Raw genomic sequence first — 19,992 nt, 5'->3', positions numbered from 1 at the left:
ATGCCCAGCAGGTCGAGGAAACTATAAGTGCAATATACATAATGCATAAGGCTAAAAAACCTACAAGCCATAAACATTACATTCTATGAATGGTAAGATTATATTAACTGATGGGTTACAGGAGCACAGTGAAACGTAAAATAATCTTAACAATCCCATAGTGCTTTAGGGATAAATGTCTTAACATATATAGCCCATAGAGTTCACTGACGCCACACTATTGGCAGTGGTGAGCAACACAGTGACAAGTATCATTAAAAATTATAGGCTTTGTCAGTGGAACTGTTTTTAGTAAATGCCATTGTGTGGCTGAGGTTCTGAACTGCAACATGTCTGTCGTGTCTAACTGCTGCTGCTCTTTTGTATGTGTCAAATATCTTTGTTGCATTCTATGGCAGTGGGGCTCCTCAATCTGTTGTTGATTACCTCTTATGACTCTTGGGAACATTGCTTTTCATACTTTGCAAGATTTCAGTTGGCAGGTATCCGTGAATGTGTAAGCTCTTGTAGGGAGGACACCTGAGTACCGTCTTTGGTGTTCAGCTTACCCTACACCAGACTTGCTTTTCAGTCCTGGCACAGTTTCTTGCCTCTGGTGGCTTTTAAGAGGCAGATAAGCGTATCCTATCAATGAGGTTGCAATTGTGTAGGGAAGCCGTCTGCCTAAATCGGTTAGAGGTACAAGTTAAGTAGCCAATCCAATGCTGCCCTGAACTTGTACAGACTAGGTTTTTGGAACACGAGAGGCTGTTTTAATGAAAAATAAATAGTTGTGTAGTTTACTGATTTTCTGAGCTAAACAAAGCTGCTGCAAAACATTCTGTGGTTTTCAGTGCTGTGGTTTCCCTTTGCATAATAACATGCCCAAAGAAGGATACATCAAATGTTCACCTAGTTCATACGTTATGGTTCAAGAGACCACCCTTTAGAGTTTTTAAAAGTAACTGAAAAGACTTATATTGATGTACAAAAACTATTTGATGCATGAAAATGTAAAATTTGGAAGACATTTCTTTTATATAAAATATTTTTATAACGGTTCCAATATAAACCACTAAGCCCTACGATTAAATAGCATGTACCACCTTGTGGTACTTTTGTTTGCTTCCACCATAGTTTTTATAATGTGGTTTAATTGTTCATCTATTGGTCTCTTGTGTCATTCTCTTGTTTCCTCCGTCTACAACAACACACAGGTTGGGGCAATCAGTTAGTCGCACTCCCCTGTAAGTGACAGCATTCTTTTTCACAAGAGGCACTTCCTCTCACAAAGTTCCCTTCATTGCCAGGGACTGCTATGGCAGCTTTTGCTTTTTAGGACCAAAACATTTTTGCTTTTACCCAATGTTTTTTCTTGGGGAGGAGTGGAGAGAACAATTAGAGCCACTTGCTCATTAATGTTGGTCCTTGAGTTGGGCTGGACAGCAGGAGAAATAGTCTGGTTTCGGGACAACTTCTTTTCTAGTAAGCAGTTAGTTTGGCAGCCTTTATAACAGCGGAGAGCTCTGTTCTTGGGACAAGCTCTGTTAGGTTCTAACCACCAGCTCAGTCTGCTGCAATCTCTGATTACAGCAACGGCTGTTTGTGACATCAGTTCTCGAATTTAGTCGTGAGTCTACGGTAGGACAGTGCTACCACTGGGCTGGTGCACAGAGCTTTCATGTGAAGTCGGTGATGAGCTTTAATACCTGGCTTCAAGGGTAGGCTTATAATCTCATGCAACGACAGCTTCATTAAGTCCAGCCCATCACTCCTAACTAGTGCTGCATTTTATATATTGGGGAGAATTAACCAGGTTCTGGTACATCTTTTTCAGGTATAATTCCTCCCCATACTAACTGACATCCCATAATATTCACAGTGTTTCTTGTTCTATGGTGATAGCAAGCATGCCATGATACTACGTAGAGTTATGTGCTCTTGCTGTGCATAAGCTTTATTTACCTAGGCAGACCATAGAAGGTGAAGATATAACCACATCCTTTTTGCTTAGGAGAAAGTGGTGGCCATGCCCTTTGTCACTGTTTTGCTAAGGTGTTGTTTTGCGGGCACTACGAAGATCTGTCCTCACAAACTTGAAGTCTGCCTAAAGGTTAACATTGTCTTATTTGGTAACCCACCTTCTTAGTACTAGTTTGGAGCACCCTAACCAGGCACTACAACACGCCAGACAAGCATCTAATTCGCAGAGGAGAAGAGTTGCCACTTTTAAAACTACTAATATTTACCAATTAGAGGCTAGTTGGCATTCTCATTGGTAACCAGAGTACCATCCCATTTTTACTCGCATTGGATCCCAAACTATTGGTGCAGATAATTGGACAAGCTTCAATCAGCTGCTAGCAAGCGTTAGTAGCGTCATGGCTTGGACTCGGGAACAGTAGTTTCACATGTTAAAATGCGGAGCACATCAGGCAATTGGCTTCACCAGCAGAGTTTAGTGCTCTGCTGAAGAGTTCCTTGTTACAAATCATGTACAGCACCTACCAAGAAACTGGTGACATGCGTCTCCTGTGCAGAAAAGCATACTAGCCATATCACGATGAGGAGCATGGCAGCACACATCCTGCCACCTTTTACATCTTTCTCAACAGCACAAAAATTTGCAAACTGAGATCGAACACATGCAGTTACTGTAGATTTGAAAATGAAAGCTCTCATTTTAGGGAATGGTGAATGTTTGAAAATTAAAGAAAATGCACTGATATGCTGACACTAAAATCAAACAGTGCTCTTGTTATGCCATAAAAGTAATGGGAACTACTATTTTTACAATGCATGATCCTATAACGTGTCCTTTACTATTACGTATGTGGGTTATAACGATTTGTGACTTTGTTCTTGGGTAGACTGTATAACAGTACGGCAGCAACGTCGGCCCCTCGCCTTAGCTACGTCATCTCAGTGGAGTACTATGGGTAGGTAGTGGTGGTTTAACATTGTTCCTGGATGAACTCTTTATATTATATCACGGGTGGCGCAGCAGGGCTTAGGTGCATTGTGCTTCCGTCATTCCAGAGTAGACTCCCATCAAACCCCATTGGCGAATGTTCGTCCCTATCCGGATCAAGCACTTGAAAAGAGAATGGGATGGTCGGCGGCCACTTAAACTTTGGAATAGCAATACACACTTGATTAAACACACAGCGACTGCTCAGTTGACTCACTTAAAGTCATGCTAGTTTGTATACGCTGTCTGCAAAGCTATACCCCAAGCTCCTGCCACTTTCTGCTCCATGCATATTATGCCACTGCATGTGCCAGCTCAATCCTGGATTGTACTTGCTAGTCCTCATGCGTAACTCAAAACAATAATCCTAGGCGACTTATTTACCTACACCAGTCCTCGACCTTGAACAGGAAAGAGGAAAATCTATTAAACCCACCAGAAAGCACTTTGGGGTAGATGAGAGAGCACAATAGATATTGCTACAATACAAGTCTGATGCCTGTTTTTTATTAGTTTAGTGATTCCAAGTAAAAGCCTATACTACCCCCCGAAATTAGCTAAACGTAGCCTGTCCGCCCAAGGCAAAATTGTAGAAAATCCTAAACGGTCACTGGTGTGCTTTATTCTCTTCGGGTCGTGTTGAGGTGTTGGTGACCGGCTTTGAAATTATTGAAGCTTGAAAGCATGGCCATGGCAAAGGAATAGTGTAGGACAATGGGCGATAAAACCCCTCAGATGTTGGGCTGTGGGAATGCAGTGAATACTTCCCCCAAATTATCAAGTGGAAACCGTTTTTAAACAGTGTCGGACACCTCACTGAAGCCATGCTGAACATCACCTAAGTCTCGTTGAAGAGCTGTAAACTGAGAAGCAAACTCTGTGGGGGCTCTATGGCCTCCTTGTTTTGTTGATTATTTAATTAAGGTTATTGAGGAGTTGAACCTCTTCTAAAACCTGCTTTGTCAAAGCAGGTAGGCCAGCAGAGTAAGCGAAGGCTGGAAGTACTTTTTATGGTAATGTTATTTTTGGCTCAGCTGACTCTTTAGGAGAGGCCAACATCTCACTGACAGCCATAAATATTTAACAAAAAAACCCGAGGTCCGGAGCCCTCAGTGTGCTCCTGCAGCATGATTTCAGACAGGCATGTTCTGTTACTGTGTTCCATCTTCAGTGTCTTTAGAAACATTGTTAACAGAAAAGCACACCTTCGAATCCTTTGACTAAGCACATGGATATATGGGTGTATAGTGTCAGTTTAGGTTTGTGGTGTGATAAGCATGTTCATTAAACACCACATACTAACACCAATTGAATGACGGTCCTTTTACGTTTAACAGAAGAGAGAAGGGTCTAACCCTACAGTCTCTGAACCATACAATATGCAATCCTGAACTCACATTCTGAAGTCTCCACTTACCATATTGTGTGATCCACGGCCCATCCCTTTATTTTACTATGCATCATTTTCCTTACCCATCCTAGACCACTTTGAAGTCATTCAGTATAGAATCTGCACTCTATATAAATCTCACATTTTTTACTTTCAATAAATGTAACTCAAATCAGTGAGATAATCGTATTTACTTATTCAGACACTGAGAAATGTTGAAAAATACATCTTTGTTCATTTTAAATTCTGTATATTTTTTCATGCCATTTGTTGCCTTATTTACATCTTTTAATGGCTCGGCTATCCTTAAGGCTGTCTGTGCACCCCCCGCCTCTCCCGCCAACCCCCAGAAATGTAGCGTCTTCTACGCTCTTGCTTGAAAGGTGGTGGGTTACAAACCATTTGATGGTAATGGCAAGTAAAGGAGATGGGAAAATACTGTCATGATTAATTGTATCAACCCGCTGTCCAGAATATGAATTAAATTGTAATGATCCTTACAAAAGCATATGCCAGAGAGGATAAAACAAAGAAGGGAATAGTAAAGGGAAATGTCAATATACAATTTTTGACAACTGACCATTCGAACTGCGCAGCATGTGATCAAAGACCGATGTGTCAGTAGCATAAATTCCCCTCATGGACAGGCCACGAGTATACAAATTTTGTAAAACAGGGACCCCTATAAATTACTAAGTTTGCTAATCATAGGGAAAAGATAAGACAAGTAGGGAAAAGGACATTCAAGCAAACTAACATATATCTACGGCCCTTACTTTTGGTTATAGGTATTCAACACTTAAACAGCGACATATTTTTAATCACAAACAATATATGACCACAAATTCAAAATTTTATAAACCTTGTTTTTATTTTGTCATCTTTTTTTCTTGTTTTAAATATTTTTGGTTATTTTTCATTTCATTTTTGTTTATAAAAAATCTTTTGATATATTATTCACAAATTATTTCATACAGGAAAATATACAAACATATGCAAAACATATACACAAAAAGCGAAAAAGTGACAGAAAAAAATATATTACGAAATATTCGGTCGATGTATTTTTGAGATAGGCAAAAGCGGAGGAATGAATACCTATAACCAAAAGTAAGGGCCGTAGATATGTTGGTTTGCTTGAATGTCCTTTTCCCTACTTGCCTTACAAAAGCATCAAACGAAGCGCCGAAATTGTATGCCGAAAATCAGGCAGGGTCCGTCTTGTGTACTGCAGCAGCTGTGTGCTACATCTCTCTTGCGAGTCTCTGTGAAAGGGATAAGGCGTCTTCTCTGAGTAGCTAAGTGGTTGGTTATTCATCCTGCTCAGTGCGAGGCCCAGGCTGGTGTGTTCTTGAACAGCTGATCCTAGGGCGAAAGTAGCTAGCTCTTTACCACATATGATGCTCTCACTTTTCAGGACTTAAATTTCTTTTGAACTGACATGTTTCCCTCTCCTATGAACTTCATTCAGGGGATGAACACCATCCTTTTTATTATCAACACTTAAAGAAAAAGTTGTCCATGTCCCTGGCGTACTTTGGGAGAGGACACACTCTATTGCATTGGTATTTATATAGCGCTTTCTTGAGAGCCGAGTACCATTACAGTTTGATGCTTTCATGACAAAGCCATTGGTGCTTTTGTGTCTTTTAGAGGGGAGGACAATACCGAACCTTCTGTTTCAAGGCGGTGGCATGCTCTGCACATGATTAATGCTAGTCTGGCTTTGTTTCCTGGTGAAGGACGAATGCTCATTTCAGTGACAGTTGATGACTTCGTAATGATGAACCTTTCGTGTAGGCTAATTTTTGTTACTTGGCAATCCAAAGGTGGTTTGCATTTGTTTATAAATAGTAAGTAAAAAGTTACATTGTTCTTTATTGAAATGTCAAAGTAAAAGTGACAAAGAAAGCAAACATTGTTTGTTTGTTCATATTTAGGTCTGGCTTCATGTTTAAAAAAAGTGTGTGTGTATATATGTATGCCTTTTTCAATCAGCCCTCTTCGTCCATTGGTCTGTTTGTGTAATTAACGGTTTGCTTCTGCCCACCATATCCTACAGCGTGGGTCAGCCCATATGAACCATTGGCATGCTTCACTGTGAGGGATGGTATTGCTCTCTCGCACAGTTGCATCTATGCTAGAAGGCAGCCCATTTCAGTGACAGGCCATCTGTGCTTTCATTTCTTCTACAGTGAAGGTTTTTATTTATATATTTGTTAGATGTCATGTTTTACTTACTTTTTTAAAGCAAATGCACACCACCTTTAGGTGACAGCAGTTTCCTTTTTATTACTTTTACACTTTTAAAGTCTATTACATATATTTGCAAAAAATAAGAAATAGATTAAAGAAAAAAAATACTGTTTCCATAGCCAGACCTGTTGGTTTTGCCAAGGCTTATTCTTACGAGCTAGGTAAGCACCTCTTCAAAGAGTGTGCGAGAAAACTAGGCTTTTTTCAAAGTGTAATGTTGTACTGTGGCAGTTTATTGAGTTAAATATTAAGTTATCTGCTGATGCTGTATTATTAAATAAATGTGCATTACTGCTGTAAGTTAGATAATTGCAGAGTCGGAATTTTTCAGTTTAATTTTAAATTCTTATTGTTACAGCAAAGTAGAAAATATGATCAATCAATCAATAAGAACATTAATAGAGCACGCTACTCACCCGTGAGAGTCACAAGGCGCTAGGGGGAGGGGGGCGGGGGGGGGGGCCTGAAGCAGCTACTTATAGAACAGCCATGATTCTGTACTTTTTTCTTTAATAATGTGGACACTTCCAAAGAATCAATTTAATGCTGCGCAATTTGACATCCGATTGTGCTAATGAAATATTGTGGTTAGTGTTTACAACATAAACATGAATTTCTTAAAAACGTTGTTCACTTCCCTTGGGATGCCCTAGTTTGAGAAATGATCACTTTTTGTAAGTCAATTAAAATGAAATGTTCAGTGCTTATTCCCCAACACTCGAGCCTATGATATTGTTCTGTCTCCATCTTGGAAAGCTCACAATGTTTTCCACAGGTTATCAAAGCCAGACAGCAGCAAACCTCTTTCATTGAAAGATCACCCAATGAAACACTCCAAACCGCAGATCGTTACAGGGTGATGACTCCCAAAATGACAACTGAAGCCACCTATTGCATTTGGTGAAACGTTGCAGGCATGCGTGTCTCAAGAACCTCTCCTTACTAAGTGAATCGTTTGGGCCACAGTGCCTGAAGAGGAAACCGCATGGGCAGGTGCCTGACTTTGCCCATGTGGACATTCCGATGTAACGCTTTCACTTCTACTTGCTTCTCTATGATCCCTGCAAAGGAGCTGGAATACAGTTTTCCGAACACTGCTGGATAGTGTAAAGTACATGACTGGATCTAAGCAGCTATTGAAGGCTGAGAATACCAGCATGATCTCATTGGTGTTGTGAATAATGTTTCGCCAGTAGCAGGATGTGGTTTTCAGCTGAGATGTTATATAGAAGAATCGGAAGGCATGGTATGGAGCAAAGCATATGGTGAAGATAAAAAGCACCACAAATGATTTCCGGGCTGTTCTGTTATACTTCACAGAGTTGGGTAGATTTGGTCTAGCTTTGGAGACTTGAAAAAGGGTCTTCGCAATTTTAACATATGAAAGAATGAGGAGAATGAAAACAACCCAAAAGACTACAACAATAAAATAGTTGAATATCGCCTTCCACGTTGCCCGTAGCCTGTAATGGAAACACATGGTAGACTCACTCTGCTTACTGTCCAGCCTGTGTGCTACCATGGGAATAACCGCAGCAACTGACACGGCCCACAGGAGACTGCAGATGTAAATGCTGCATTTTCTTCGTGACATGTTATGTCTCTGCAGAGCACGTGTAACTTTTATGTACCGGTCCATGCTGATCAGTCCGAGAAGAATGATGCTAATATACATGTTCATATAGAAGAGATTACCCACAACCCTACAGAAAGCCACACCCAATAGCCATTTGTTTTGATTCACATGATAAATTACCCGGAATGGTAGGCAGAAGATCAGCAGGAGATCGGCGATGGCGACGTTAAGGAGGTAAACTTGAATCGAGTTCCGTTCTTTATGAATCCACAAGAACACATAGAGTGCAAGTGCATTGCCTATTACCCCAACGATAAACGTTACTGAGTAACACACTGCTAAAACTCCATTGAGGGACTGTTCATCGAGTGTGCATTTCATAGAACTGGAGGTGTCCGAGGAATGGTTGTCCGTGGCATCGCTGGTGTTGGTTATTGTGAAGTCCTTCCAGAGGTTGGAAAAAGGAGCGATACTGGTCACAGTTGCATCCATCTCATTGAATTTCTAGAAGCATAAAAAAAGCACTTCATTATTTTGTTTGCAAATATATTGATGAATGCAGTGTTGAGTTATTTTGATATCAGTTATTGCCCGGGGACTTGGACAAAAAAATTAGCAATTTATGACCTAGCTAGACCCTGAGTTCTCCATTATAAATGGGTTTAATGTAAAATGTTAATGTATTGTTAGTCAATTTGCTTTTCTTCATTTGAAAACATGGATATTTTGAATAGGCATTGGTATGGCATGCTTATTCGTTTTTACAATATAATTCAGTAGAGCTGTGTCAGAATATTACATGTTTGGTGCCTGACACAACACTGTTTTGGCAACAGCCCTGACATATAATTAAATACCCCCATGTCATGTCAGCCTCTCTCCCGAAACATGTAGTGCTCTGAAAAACTGGAGAAGTGCTATTCTCAAACTCTGAGGTGTTTCACTGCTCGCATACAGAACTGGCTGCAACATTCTTCATTAATCAAATACAGGTCTTATTACTTCCCTTCGTCACAGACCGCCACAGCCTGGGTTTCCTGTATCCAATATAATCTTGCAGTCTCAGAGGTGCTCTAAGTCTGTTAAACGGGCCAGAGCTTGTGTTGGGTAGAGAACCGGCATTCAGTAAACTGATCAAGAATGGAGAAATAAGAGAGGGTTGTGTAGAAGTGTGAGGAAGGCCGGTCATTAACATGGTGATCCAAAGCCAGCCAGTATCAACTGGTCTGCTTGGAGTCTCCCCTTCAACCTTTCAGATGACATACGATGTCATCTGACACAGGCCACATTACACTAGTTGTAGACATAAATACTCATCTATTTTGTATCACCTAGTGCGTATATATGCTGGTCACTCTTCCTTCACATGCCAGCAAAATAATATTGATATGGTGTGTGCCCACAGCATCCTACGGTGATGTTCCCAAGCTAATGCCAATGTCCGACCTTCTCGCCCACCTGTTTCTAGCCAAAGGATCCATGATACTGAGTTAGTAGAGTCCACAATCATTCCAAATCTTAGAGCATGAACAAAATATCCTTTACTAATCAATCACTCGGAAACGTTACTATGGTCTGTCTCCCATTCCATTTCGGTGGTGCTATCCCGCCACCTTGTTTAATATATTACAAGAACGTTTCAAACGATTACAAATGTACTTCATAGAGGGAGATCATGTCTTAATGTGAGCAAAAATGTGAAGACTCTATTTCCCCTAAGTGAAAATAAGTATAGTAAAAGTTATTAATCAATATTGTTTGATATCTTCAATGTGATTAAAAACTAAGTCAAGATCCAAAATGTATGACTAGACCAATGACAGCATTGATGGTGATGAGCTTCGCTTCAGAAGATTCTATGTAAAGTGGGATCGAAAATGTAATAATATTCCTTAAAGTTGCAACTCACTTGTTTTTATGATGCTTTGAGCTCATTTGAGTGTATTTCTTAGAAGTTTAATTAAAAACAAACACTGACTTGTACCACTGGTGTGTAAATTACCCCTTAGAGCACCCAAGTCACAAAGCCAGTTTTCAAAACAAAGATGCTTCTTTAAGGACGTTATGATTTTGTTTTTTAATAGAGCATTTTCATATATTATTAACTGGTTGCTTCAGTTCCTTAGTCTGTTGCATATTCCTAAATTCAAGCAAAGGGTGACACGATGCCAGATGCAATTTACTCTGACTAAGGAAATGGCTTGTTTTTATTAATGTTAAGCCACAGGTTGGAAGGCCCAATAAGAAAAAATGATAAGAGACAATGCTAGATGAATGTCTGGTGCGACAGCCCCTAACAACCAATAGAAATGTTCCTTGAAGCCCGATGGCCACAACCCCTTTGCTTGAAGTAGCAAGAGTAAAGTCCAGCTGAAAAATGATACCTTTACTAACAGTTATGCAAAGAATTATCTAAAGGTGTAATGAATGTTGATCAACCTCTCTGATTCTAATATTTAAAAAAATTACAGATATATAACAATAGCAGGTACAGTGAATAAGGTGATAAACATGCTAAATATAAAAATGGAATTCAGTACTTTGTAGGTGTGTGCTTGATAGAATTTGTGTTACAAAGCAGTCATTAATAATACAAGAATCCAAAAGATAGTTTGCACAGGATGACGCTAAAGAATGAGAAAAGCAAGCTCAACAGTGAATTCTGGTGAAATGAGGAATGGAGAAATTCTCACCGAAACCGTAATGTAATTTTATCCAATTTGAAGTGATAACTTCCCTTAAATATTTATAAAGGTAGCATATTATGTATGTACCACTCCATAGGCATTTGTACACGTGCACAATAAATACTTTTGCGTTTCTGGAAATAATTGTGAAGGCCCTGTACAAAAAGGTAAGACACTCCTCAACAAGATATTTCTCGCCAAAAGAGACCCCATAATCTTTAAAACAAATGGGACACCCTTGATGAATTATTGAGCACATTAATGAGACTAAAACAGTGAGTGGCTGATCGTCAATTCAGACAGGCACACCTGAATGCCTTTGGTACAGCATTATGACGCCTCGGTGTCCTGACCACAACCTACACATCCGAATAGGAAGCTCAGTAAAACACTGTGGTTGTCTGAAATAGTCTGCATTTCCCAACTTGCCACCTATCACGCGCCTTCCTTTTTTCCTACTCGGCACTCTTAAGAGGCCTAATCGCATTACAAAAAAAACTATTAAATAAACCAACAATACCCCCTATGCTTTTTTAAGAATCGCAAACCACTATGCTTCTATCTAGAAAGGGAGAGAATGAAAAACCTTGCCCCTTAAATTTGAGAATGGCCGCAGAAGAAGCTTATGATCTCAATACTTATAACCTACAGTTTAGAGTTTTAGCCTTTTGATTCATGCTTAGAAATGTTTTGATCTCCACGGTAATCTGCAGTATGTAAGCTAATTCATACTTGGGTGCCATGGTAGGATTGACATAAATGCTTACTTTTGGATTTACAACATGCAAGCAGTAAAAAGAAGCATGGTACCTTGATATACTTTAGCTGATCACTTAAACAGAATATGAATCGGTAAGTTAAATTCGTATCCTATAAGAAAACACACACATCTTTCATCTTTCTGAATTGCTTAGCTACTTAAAATATTGGCAAAGTACATAAAGTAGTAGAACTCCTAAAATAATTGTACTTGACTGACTGTGGCCCACTAGTACATAAATTAAAATCGTGTTAGACTTGCATCCAGGGTATACATATTTAATTCTATAGAATTGAAGTGCATTTTAAAAATATTTTGAGCAGTTGTCATGAATTTCTAACAAAGATACAACCTGTTTCCGTGTATATTCTTGTACCACACGTACACCACTATACCCACAGATAGTACACCTCACTATTGTAACTGCTGGTGTGCAGCAGAAATAACAGAGTTGCTTTCTTCCTCGATGCGCGGTAACCTTCATGCACTTGATCTCATCCAGAACTTAATACATCTTGGATAGAGCTCCTACTGATGCCATAGAGGCACTAGGAGCTAACTTGTATAGACACAGTGCCAGTGGCATAAACCTTCCTGGCCCTACTACATGACCTTGAGGGAAAACTACTACTCCTACACAATTCTCTCAAACAGGCCACATTCAGATAACATACAAGAATAAATAATCTACCCGTGGAGGTAATACCACAATTAAGGATTACTCAAAGAAAATCTCTTTATCTTCAAAGGTTTGCACAGTCTTTCAAGGTGAGTGGAGTTTGTCTGAACATCTCTCAATTGTTAAACATGGTGTGAAGTAACAACAAAACTAAGATGCAGAGAAATAAACCCATATGTTTAGTAATGCACCTTCTGTCATAATTCTGATCGAGCACTATGTCTAGGATTTACTTTTTATAATGGAGAAACCGCTGTTTCACTCAGTGCACCATCTCGTGAGTTGATGATCCTCCCTCCCCAAGGCTGGAAGTCGAGTGAAAAGGGGATGGTGTTTCATAACTTCTAAGACATCAGTTGAAACGTTCACAAATTACCCAAGCATATCCTCTCTTTGGAAGTCTTCCAAATAAATATTCTCAACAAAAAATACTTGTTCCAAGAATATTCTAATGTACCTCCTCGCCCCGTTCCTTAATGTTGGTAATCTACGTCTTTATGACATGTTGGCGTAGCGGCGCTACGTGGAGTGCCACGGAGACGGAGCCAATATCCGCACACTCCACATAGCTCCCCTACTCGCCTCCCGCCCGCACTATTAAAATGTTAAACAATAACAATTTAAAACACCTTACCTGATCGCCGGCGACCCCTGGCTTCTCTCTTCCCCCATCGTGCCTTCTTGAAAACTGCGTATGCGCGGGCACCCGCGCATTCGCAGTTTTCAAGAAGAAGAAGCGATGGAGAAAGAGAGAAGCCCGGGGACGCCGGCGATCAGGTAAGGTGTTTTAAATAATTTTTTAACATTTTAATAGTGCGGTGGGAGGCCAACTCCGCTTTGCCGCGAGTGTGTGGAGATTTGCCTGCTCCACCTACCTTGCGGAATGCGGAACAGGCAAAATTCCGCACATTCCGTGGGCGGAACGGAGTTGTCAGCCCATCCTTTACACATCCTAAACGAAAAGGCTATACATGGACAATGAATATGTTGTAATTAAAGCCACATAAATGCATCAAAGAAAATACACTGTATTTCATTTGAAAGCTACACTCTAATCACATCTGCTGCAACTATCCTCAAAATGTCATGCCTTTGATGTTTGCTGTTCTTGCGTGTATTCTTGCACAATCACTCTATATACACGGAGGTATGTACGAAGTGTCCCATGCCCAAAGATGTCTTGATAAGGCAGCATTGAAACTGGTAAGATATCACACTTCTCCTTTTTTTTTGAAGATAACAATATACAGTTGCAGAATCTTTTTTTACTAAACAAACCAAATACAAAGAAGACAGCAAAACCAACCAAACACAGTATCAGTAATATGAGTGAAATATACAGTAATCATAAACACAAAAATTGAAAATGAACATCAATGTATATATATAATAAGAGAGTCTAACTCAGTCTTTTAAATAACTTGGACGTTTATGTATCTTCAAACTCTTTGTTCAGCACAAGATAGATCATCACCTTCTTTTGAAAATTAGACATATTGACCTCAAATGTGACCTGAACTTCCTCTTCCTTTTCTGTTTGACACGTCAGTCTCAGAATGAATTCTCATCACCCTATTTAAGCTCCAAATTCTGTTATAATGTGTGTTTATGGAATTTCTGAAGAGCTTTATTACTTTGTAAATTTGAGTACACCTGGACTATAATGCACACCCCATGGTGCTTTAATTTTTACCAATTCACCAACCTTAACAACACCATATTTTACATTGGTCTTTTTATCAAAATAACTTTTTTAGGTCTTGCCTCTCAATGCGCATGCGCATTGAGCGGAGCGAGACTATAGGGGCTTAAACAGACTTTAACTAACTGGCGATTTGATGCTGTGCCCGTGCGCTTTTAGGTCAATGCGCAAGCGCATTGACCTAAAATGCGCGTGCACAGCATCAAATCGTCAGCCATCTGTTGCCCAGCTTGGTGCCGCTCCACCCCCTGCGGCATCAAAGGCTTTCACCGCCGGCCGGCCGTGCTTTCAGTTTCACGGCCGGCCGTGTCTCCTTTTCTTTTAACTCGTTTCTTCTTCCATTAGTTTCCTGCTCCTGTCAGCGCCCGTCACTGCTCCCAATTTACTTAATCTCCCCATGCAGTGCTGCCCCCCACCCCATCCAGCCCATCGCTTCTTGTTCTATTTGTTAGTGATATGTTCTGGCTTTATTGTGAAGCGCTCTGATACCTAAAGGCCATTTCAGTGCTACATAAATGCACAAAAATAAACATATAAATACGCCTCATTACCCTTTCAACACACACAGAACACGGTTGCAGAATGCATTTGTCACACAAAAACTAAGCACATGTGTTGTAGGGACTAGCCACTATCGTTTTCTTGGTGCCAGAGGCTTTCTCTTCTATGAGGCTTGATTTTAACACTTCCAGAATGACTGAATTACCCGTTCTCGAGGCTGCTCCTTCTCTTTCTAACCAACGGCTGATAAGGTAACTCGGCACCTCCTTCTACAGCCACCAGTCTATCAGTCACTATGAGTAAACATTTCCATTAGCTCTCCCTGATTTCTGTTTTTCCTGTCATGTTTTTCGAGTCGGAAGTAAAACAGAGGCAATAGGATTTATAGATTTCCACAAGAAGACAGGAAGTAAGTCCTGCGCCTGGGAAGCTTGCAATGTATTTTTCAAGTTCTCGCTTGCATAGCAAATGTCTTCTTTTAGAACGTATATTTTGTTTGCGTTGATGGGGACTCTTTTGCTTAAAGAAAGACATATATGCCACCGGCTGATGTGAGGATCGAACGTATGCTGGAAGTGTGAAAATTGCATCAGACCTGACCTTACATTTGCCGCTCTTCAAAGGCTCTGCTCCCCACCCCCCTCCCTGCTCCCCCCCCCCCCCCCCCACACTTCACCTCCCACGGCCGCTCTTCCCATTCACGCGCTCGCACATCAAAGGCTGCTGCTCCCCCGTCAATGTGCTCCCGCCCCGCCCCCCCACAGCAATGCCAAGAGCTTGTTCTTCATTTCGCGGCCGATTTTTGCCGGCTGTGTCTCCTTTTCTTTTAACTTGTTTCTTGTTCCATCAGTTTCCTGCTCCTGTCAGCGCCCGTCACTGCTCACAATTTACTTAATCTCCCCATGCAGTGCCACCCCCCCACCCCATCCAGCCCATCGCTTCTTGTTCTATTTGTTAGTGATATGCTCTGGCATTATTGTGAAGCGCTCTGATACCTAAGGGCCATTTCAGTGCTACATAAAAGCACAAAAAGAAACATATAAATACGCCTCATTACCCTTTCAACACACACAGAACACGGTTGCAGAATGCATTTGTCACACAAAAACTAAGCACATGTGTTGTAGGGACTAGCCACTATCATTTTCTTGGTGCCAGAGGCTTTCTCTTCTATGAGGCTTTTATTTAACACTTCCAGAATGACTGAATTTCCCGTTCTCGAGGCTGCTCCTTCTCTTTCTAACCAACGGCTGATAAGGTAACTCAGCACCTCCTTCTACAGCCACCAGTCTATCAGTCACAAATGATGTTAATATTTCACTTCTGTTCTTGGATTTTCGTCATAATAAAATACAATGAACATAATCTTCACAAAGTTATTTACAAAAGTTTAAGCTATTGCCATTATAATAAATTACAATAACTTTTTTAAAGTATTAATTATTAAAAGAATTACAAGCCATTGTTATTTGTAATATCAATAAATCTAAGTCATGTAAATACAACACATATTGCGTTACAAATGCTATAGGTGTCACATTTGCGAAAGTTAAAACTATTGGCATTGTAAATGACAAAGCTATTAATTTTGCTATTTTCAAAACCAGCACATAAATAAAGAAATTGTCATTTACAATACCAATAGCTCAAACTTTCCTAATGCAAGACCTATTGCATTTCCAATGCTTGTTCTTTTCATCCCGCTAAATCTTTTACATGCCTCTTACTAGGATCTTTGCAATTTATATGCTTTACCGATTTCATCTAGCTAGGACATAGTAAGGTACTGGGAACCCACCCCTTAATTAGTTCAAAAGGAGTTTTCGCAGTGAAGGCCCCCACAGGGGGCCTTCACTTCATTTAGTACTGGCGGCGCCCTGTGCAACAATATTTGTTGGCGCCCCCCATGACCACCTTCCCACCAACTGTTATATATGACAGAGGCCTATAAGGTGTTGGAGTCCCATGTCATCCATACTGGTAGGCAGTATAGTTTAAGAGTCTGTGGTCTGGAAAAGCACAAATTCAGAATTTAAAATGTAACACCATTGTTAGGGGTCTTCTTTAATAATAAGAATTGATTTCTACCCAAATTAAATCTTTTTGCAATATTAGGATAAGTAAAGACTGGGCAAAAAACATGTAACTGTGATATATTCCTTGCAGTTTGCATGCACCTCTTTGAGGACAGTTAAGCGCTCACTGCTCTATATTAGGATTTTAACTCTTAAACTGCAAGTAACAAAAGGATTTCTCTTGACAAAAGCGATAACCCATTGACCTATTTATAGTGTATGCACGCTGTGATCTGAATGGGACACATTCTTTGCAGCAGGCAATTTAAACTTCTGCGCTATTCGAAACTTCCACTACCAGACAAAGATCCGGTCTCTCTCTCTATGAAGAACATTAATCACGAGAGATCGTGACATTTTTATTGAAGCTTGAAAATTGCTAGTACAAGGAACGTGGCAACTGGTGCTTTTAAAACAATAAACAGGGCGCCCCCCACCTCAAGGCAGCGCCCGGTGCGGTGGCACCGATCGCACCGCCCTAGAGCCGGCCCTGGGCCCACAGAGCTCTTGATAAGGCAACATAGATACTGGTAAGACGTCACATATTCTGTCCTCTTCAAAGACGCCTACTTTCACATCACTGAATAACTTAGACAGTTGTCCTTAAAATACCTTCAGATTTTCATTGATCCCATATGACAGAGACCATTTCATGGGCTGTGACAGGCAACATGTCCCACATTGTTGACTATGGAATCTCGGCTGTGATGGTTTGATTTATTTATTTACAGTGCTTGATACTTGAACTACTGGAATGACCCAGTTCTGATACTTTTACCTTGTTAATTTTAATCTGTGAGAGTGATGATCACCTGACTCAATCACATTACACTGCAAGGGGAGTGGCAGGAGGCATGGAGGAGAGCGTATCTGTGTCACTCTATCCTCTGGACACCTCAGTGTCTATCGGCACACTTTATTCAACTTCATTTAGTTGTAGATATTTTCTTTTGCAATCCTCGCCTCACAACATATTGCCGTCATTGAGTGAGTCCCCGATTAGTATGAAGATTTACCAGTGTGTCAGTCATTCAAGCACAGATGCATAGCAGTTGGCTATGATTGCGTAAAACAGAGTAGTATACAAAAAAGTGATGGGTGGAATGCTTGAATTAATCGAAGTCCCTTGTAATGACTCAGGCCACACCCCAGTCAATAGTTATTTTGCACATCAAGCCACCTCAGTTTGTACCCAGCTACATGCAAATCAGTCTTGTCCCTGCTCCAATTTGAACTTTCCAACCCAAACGTCCAAACCAGGTCTTCTCTGAACTGGAACACAAGCAACCCCAAGGGCAGGTTTCGCCCTAGGTCTGTGCTCATCAGCCGGGTACAGCTTGGTTCAAGTGACATGGTGTGCACAAGACCCACGTCTAGTCATTGCTGTCCCATTTAGAGTGACAAACAGTAGTATGCAAAAAAGTGATGGATGGAATGCTTGAATTATCTCATAATAAGGGCAAAACCGGTTCTGAGTTGTGCGCATTCCAGTTCAGGGAGACCCTGGTGTGGCAGTTTGGGCTATACTGTTCCCATTGGGGCAGGGTCAAGGCTGATTTGCATATGTCTGAGTCCAGACTGAGGTGGCATGGTGGGCGAAAACTTATGGATTAAGATGCGGCCCGCATGATCGCCAGTGGCTAAGATTAATTCTGGCATTCCATTCATCACTTTCTTTTTTGCTGCCATGAGCAGCAGCTGCTCCTCCGCAGTGTTGGAGGAGCCGTCGCCCCACTGGTTCAGAGCCTGCAGCTGAAAAATAAAACAATATGTTACTGTTGTTTTATTTGTCAGCTGCTGGCTCTTAGCTGGGAGGGGTGGGGCCTGGGCATGGGAAGGGGGAGGAGGAGTGGTATGTGCACTTTCAAGTGTGCATGTCCGTTTGTCCGGCCGTCTCAGGCCGGCCAAACTGACATGCACACTTCGGTTTCTCCAACCAGGCTGTATTGTACAACCGGGTTGGAGAAAAAGCGAAGACTCCCTGTCCCTGAGCGAGCGTCTTTTTAGCCAGCTCAGGCCAATTCCCATGCTCCTGTCATGCTTGAGAGCAGCACAGGGATTGGATGGGAGCCTGATCCTGTCCCAAAGGACCAGGAAGAGAGTAGCGCGGGGCGGACGGCAGCACAAGGTAAGTCTTCTTTTTACATTTTTATTATTAAAAAATAAGTCTCCAGGGATCAAATTCATTGTGTGTCACCAAAAGGTAGCGTATTTTGTGGGCACCCCCCCTGAGGACAGCCCTGTGGAGGGGGAAAAGGTCTTATACATCCACATATATTCTGCAGCAGGCATGTGCAACCGCTCCATCTTTAATTTATGCGCTGCTTCCAGGGTATTCGTAAGATCGAGCTTGCCCTGAGTGCAGTACATTGATAGTAATAGGGTGCACTCTGTCTGTTTGCACCCGACTAACCGGTTTAAAGAGTTCTATGGTTCAAACATCGACAGTACACCCATCATGTAGTATGGGCCCTGGTTTCTCTTCCCATTACTGTTTCTGAACGAATAAGTAGGCCTCATAAACTTTCCCACTGTGTTTTATAATAACATGTTGCTTTGAATTTGTCAGACTGTGATAGAATTCCCACTCCTTACCATATGCATTTGGTCATGCTCCGATTTCCATGACTAGTCCAGATCTGTGGCCCAGATTTCTTTGTTGCCCTCAGATGTGATGTATAAATGTAAATAAAATGTCCAGTATTTGTAAAGCGTGAACAATTACCCGAAGGTGTCAAGGCGCTGGGGGCCGTCGGGAAGATTAAGCGAGATATTGCCCAGAGTCACATGGTGCTGGGCAGAGACCCCTGCCGCCGGAGCCAGGGATCGAACCGTGATCCCCAGTTTCCAGCGTCAGTTGCCCTGGCCGCTGCGCCACACCTCTTCCACCATGTATTATATTGCACCATTTATATTGCTTTAACTATCTCTCTGTGGGCACTGATGCACTTGCCTACATGTGCAGCAAGCTATGCCTTGCGGGATGTATGGCTTGATGTGTGGTGTTCTTTGTTATTGATCCTCTTTTGGGAAGTGTTTCCATGTTGTGTGCGGTGACCACCAATGTGTTATTGTGTTATGGGTTATGTGAGGAGGGCAGAGATCATGAAGCACATGACTGAGGTGAAAAGTGCGCCAGAGCGGCTGGGACCAGTGATATTTCAATTGGTAGCTTTATAAACATTTAGGAATGTCAAGAATAAATACAGTGAGTGGAATTCGTTTTTTTTTTTTTTGCATTAAATTAAGGCTGTTGTACATGCAGGTCACTGTTTTCCTGAGGAACGTTTCATTTCTTCCAGCAGAAATCTTGAAAAAATCTGGATTTTTTTCTGAAGATTCAAAATATCTTTACCCATAACGTTTACTTGATCTGTGTTGGGAAATCAGTTAGACACCCATAGCCTTTGCATGTG

General features: G+C 41.2%; 2 protein-coding genes across 9 annotated transcripts in view; one reads left to right on the top strand and one right to left on the bottom strand.

The window, feature by feature from the left end:
- Window positions 1-19,992, top strand: part of CASK (calcium/calmodulin dependent serine protein kinase) — a 1,268,764-nt gene that overhangs the window by 516,711 nt on the left and 732,061 nt on the right. The gene's annotated exons all lie outside the window — the stretch shown is intronic.
- Window positions 5,193-19,992, bottom strand: part of GPR34 (G protein-coupled receptor 34) — a 30,612-nt gene continuing 15,812 nt past the window's right edge. The window contains exon 2 of the mRNA XM_078658304.1: window positions 5,193-8,676. Within this exon, the coding sequence (XP_078514430.1) occupies window positions 7,522-8,676 (1,155 nt within the window). The 3' untranslated portion in view covers window positions 5,193-7,521. The remainder of the gene's footprint in view (window positions 8,677-19,992) is intronic.

The sequence above is a fragment of the Lissotriton helveticus genome, chromosome 8, assembly GCF_964261635.1.
Source record: "Lissotriton helveticus chromosome 8, aLisHel1.1, whole genome shotgun sequence".
In the NCBI taxonomy this organism is placed as follows: domain Eukaryota; kingdom Metazoa; phylum Chordata; class Amphibia; order Caudata; family Salamandridae; genus Lissotriton; species Lissotriton helveticus.
Note: the sequence above shows the minus strand (reverse complement) of the source record. Positions and strands in the feature narration are given on the sequence as shown.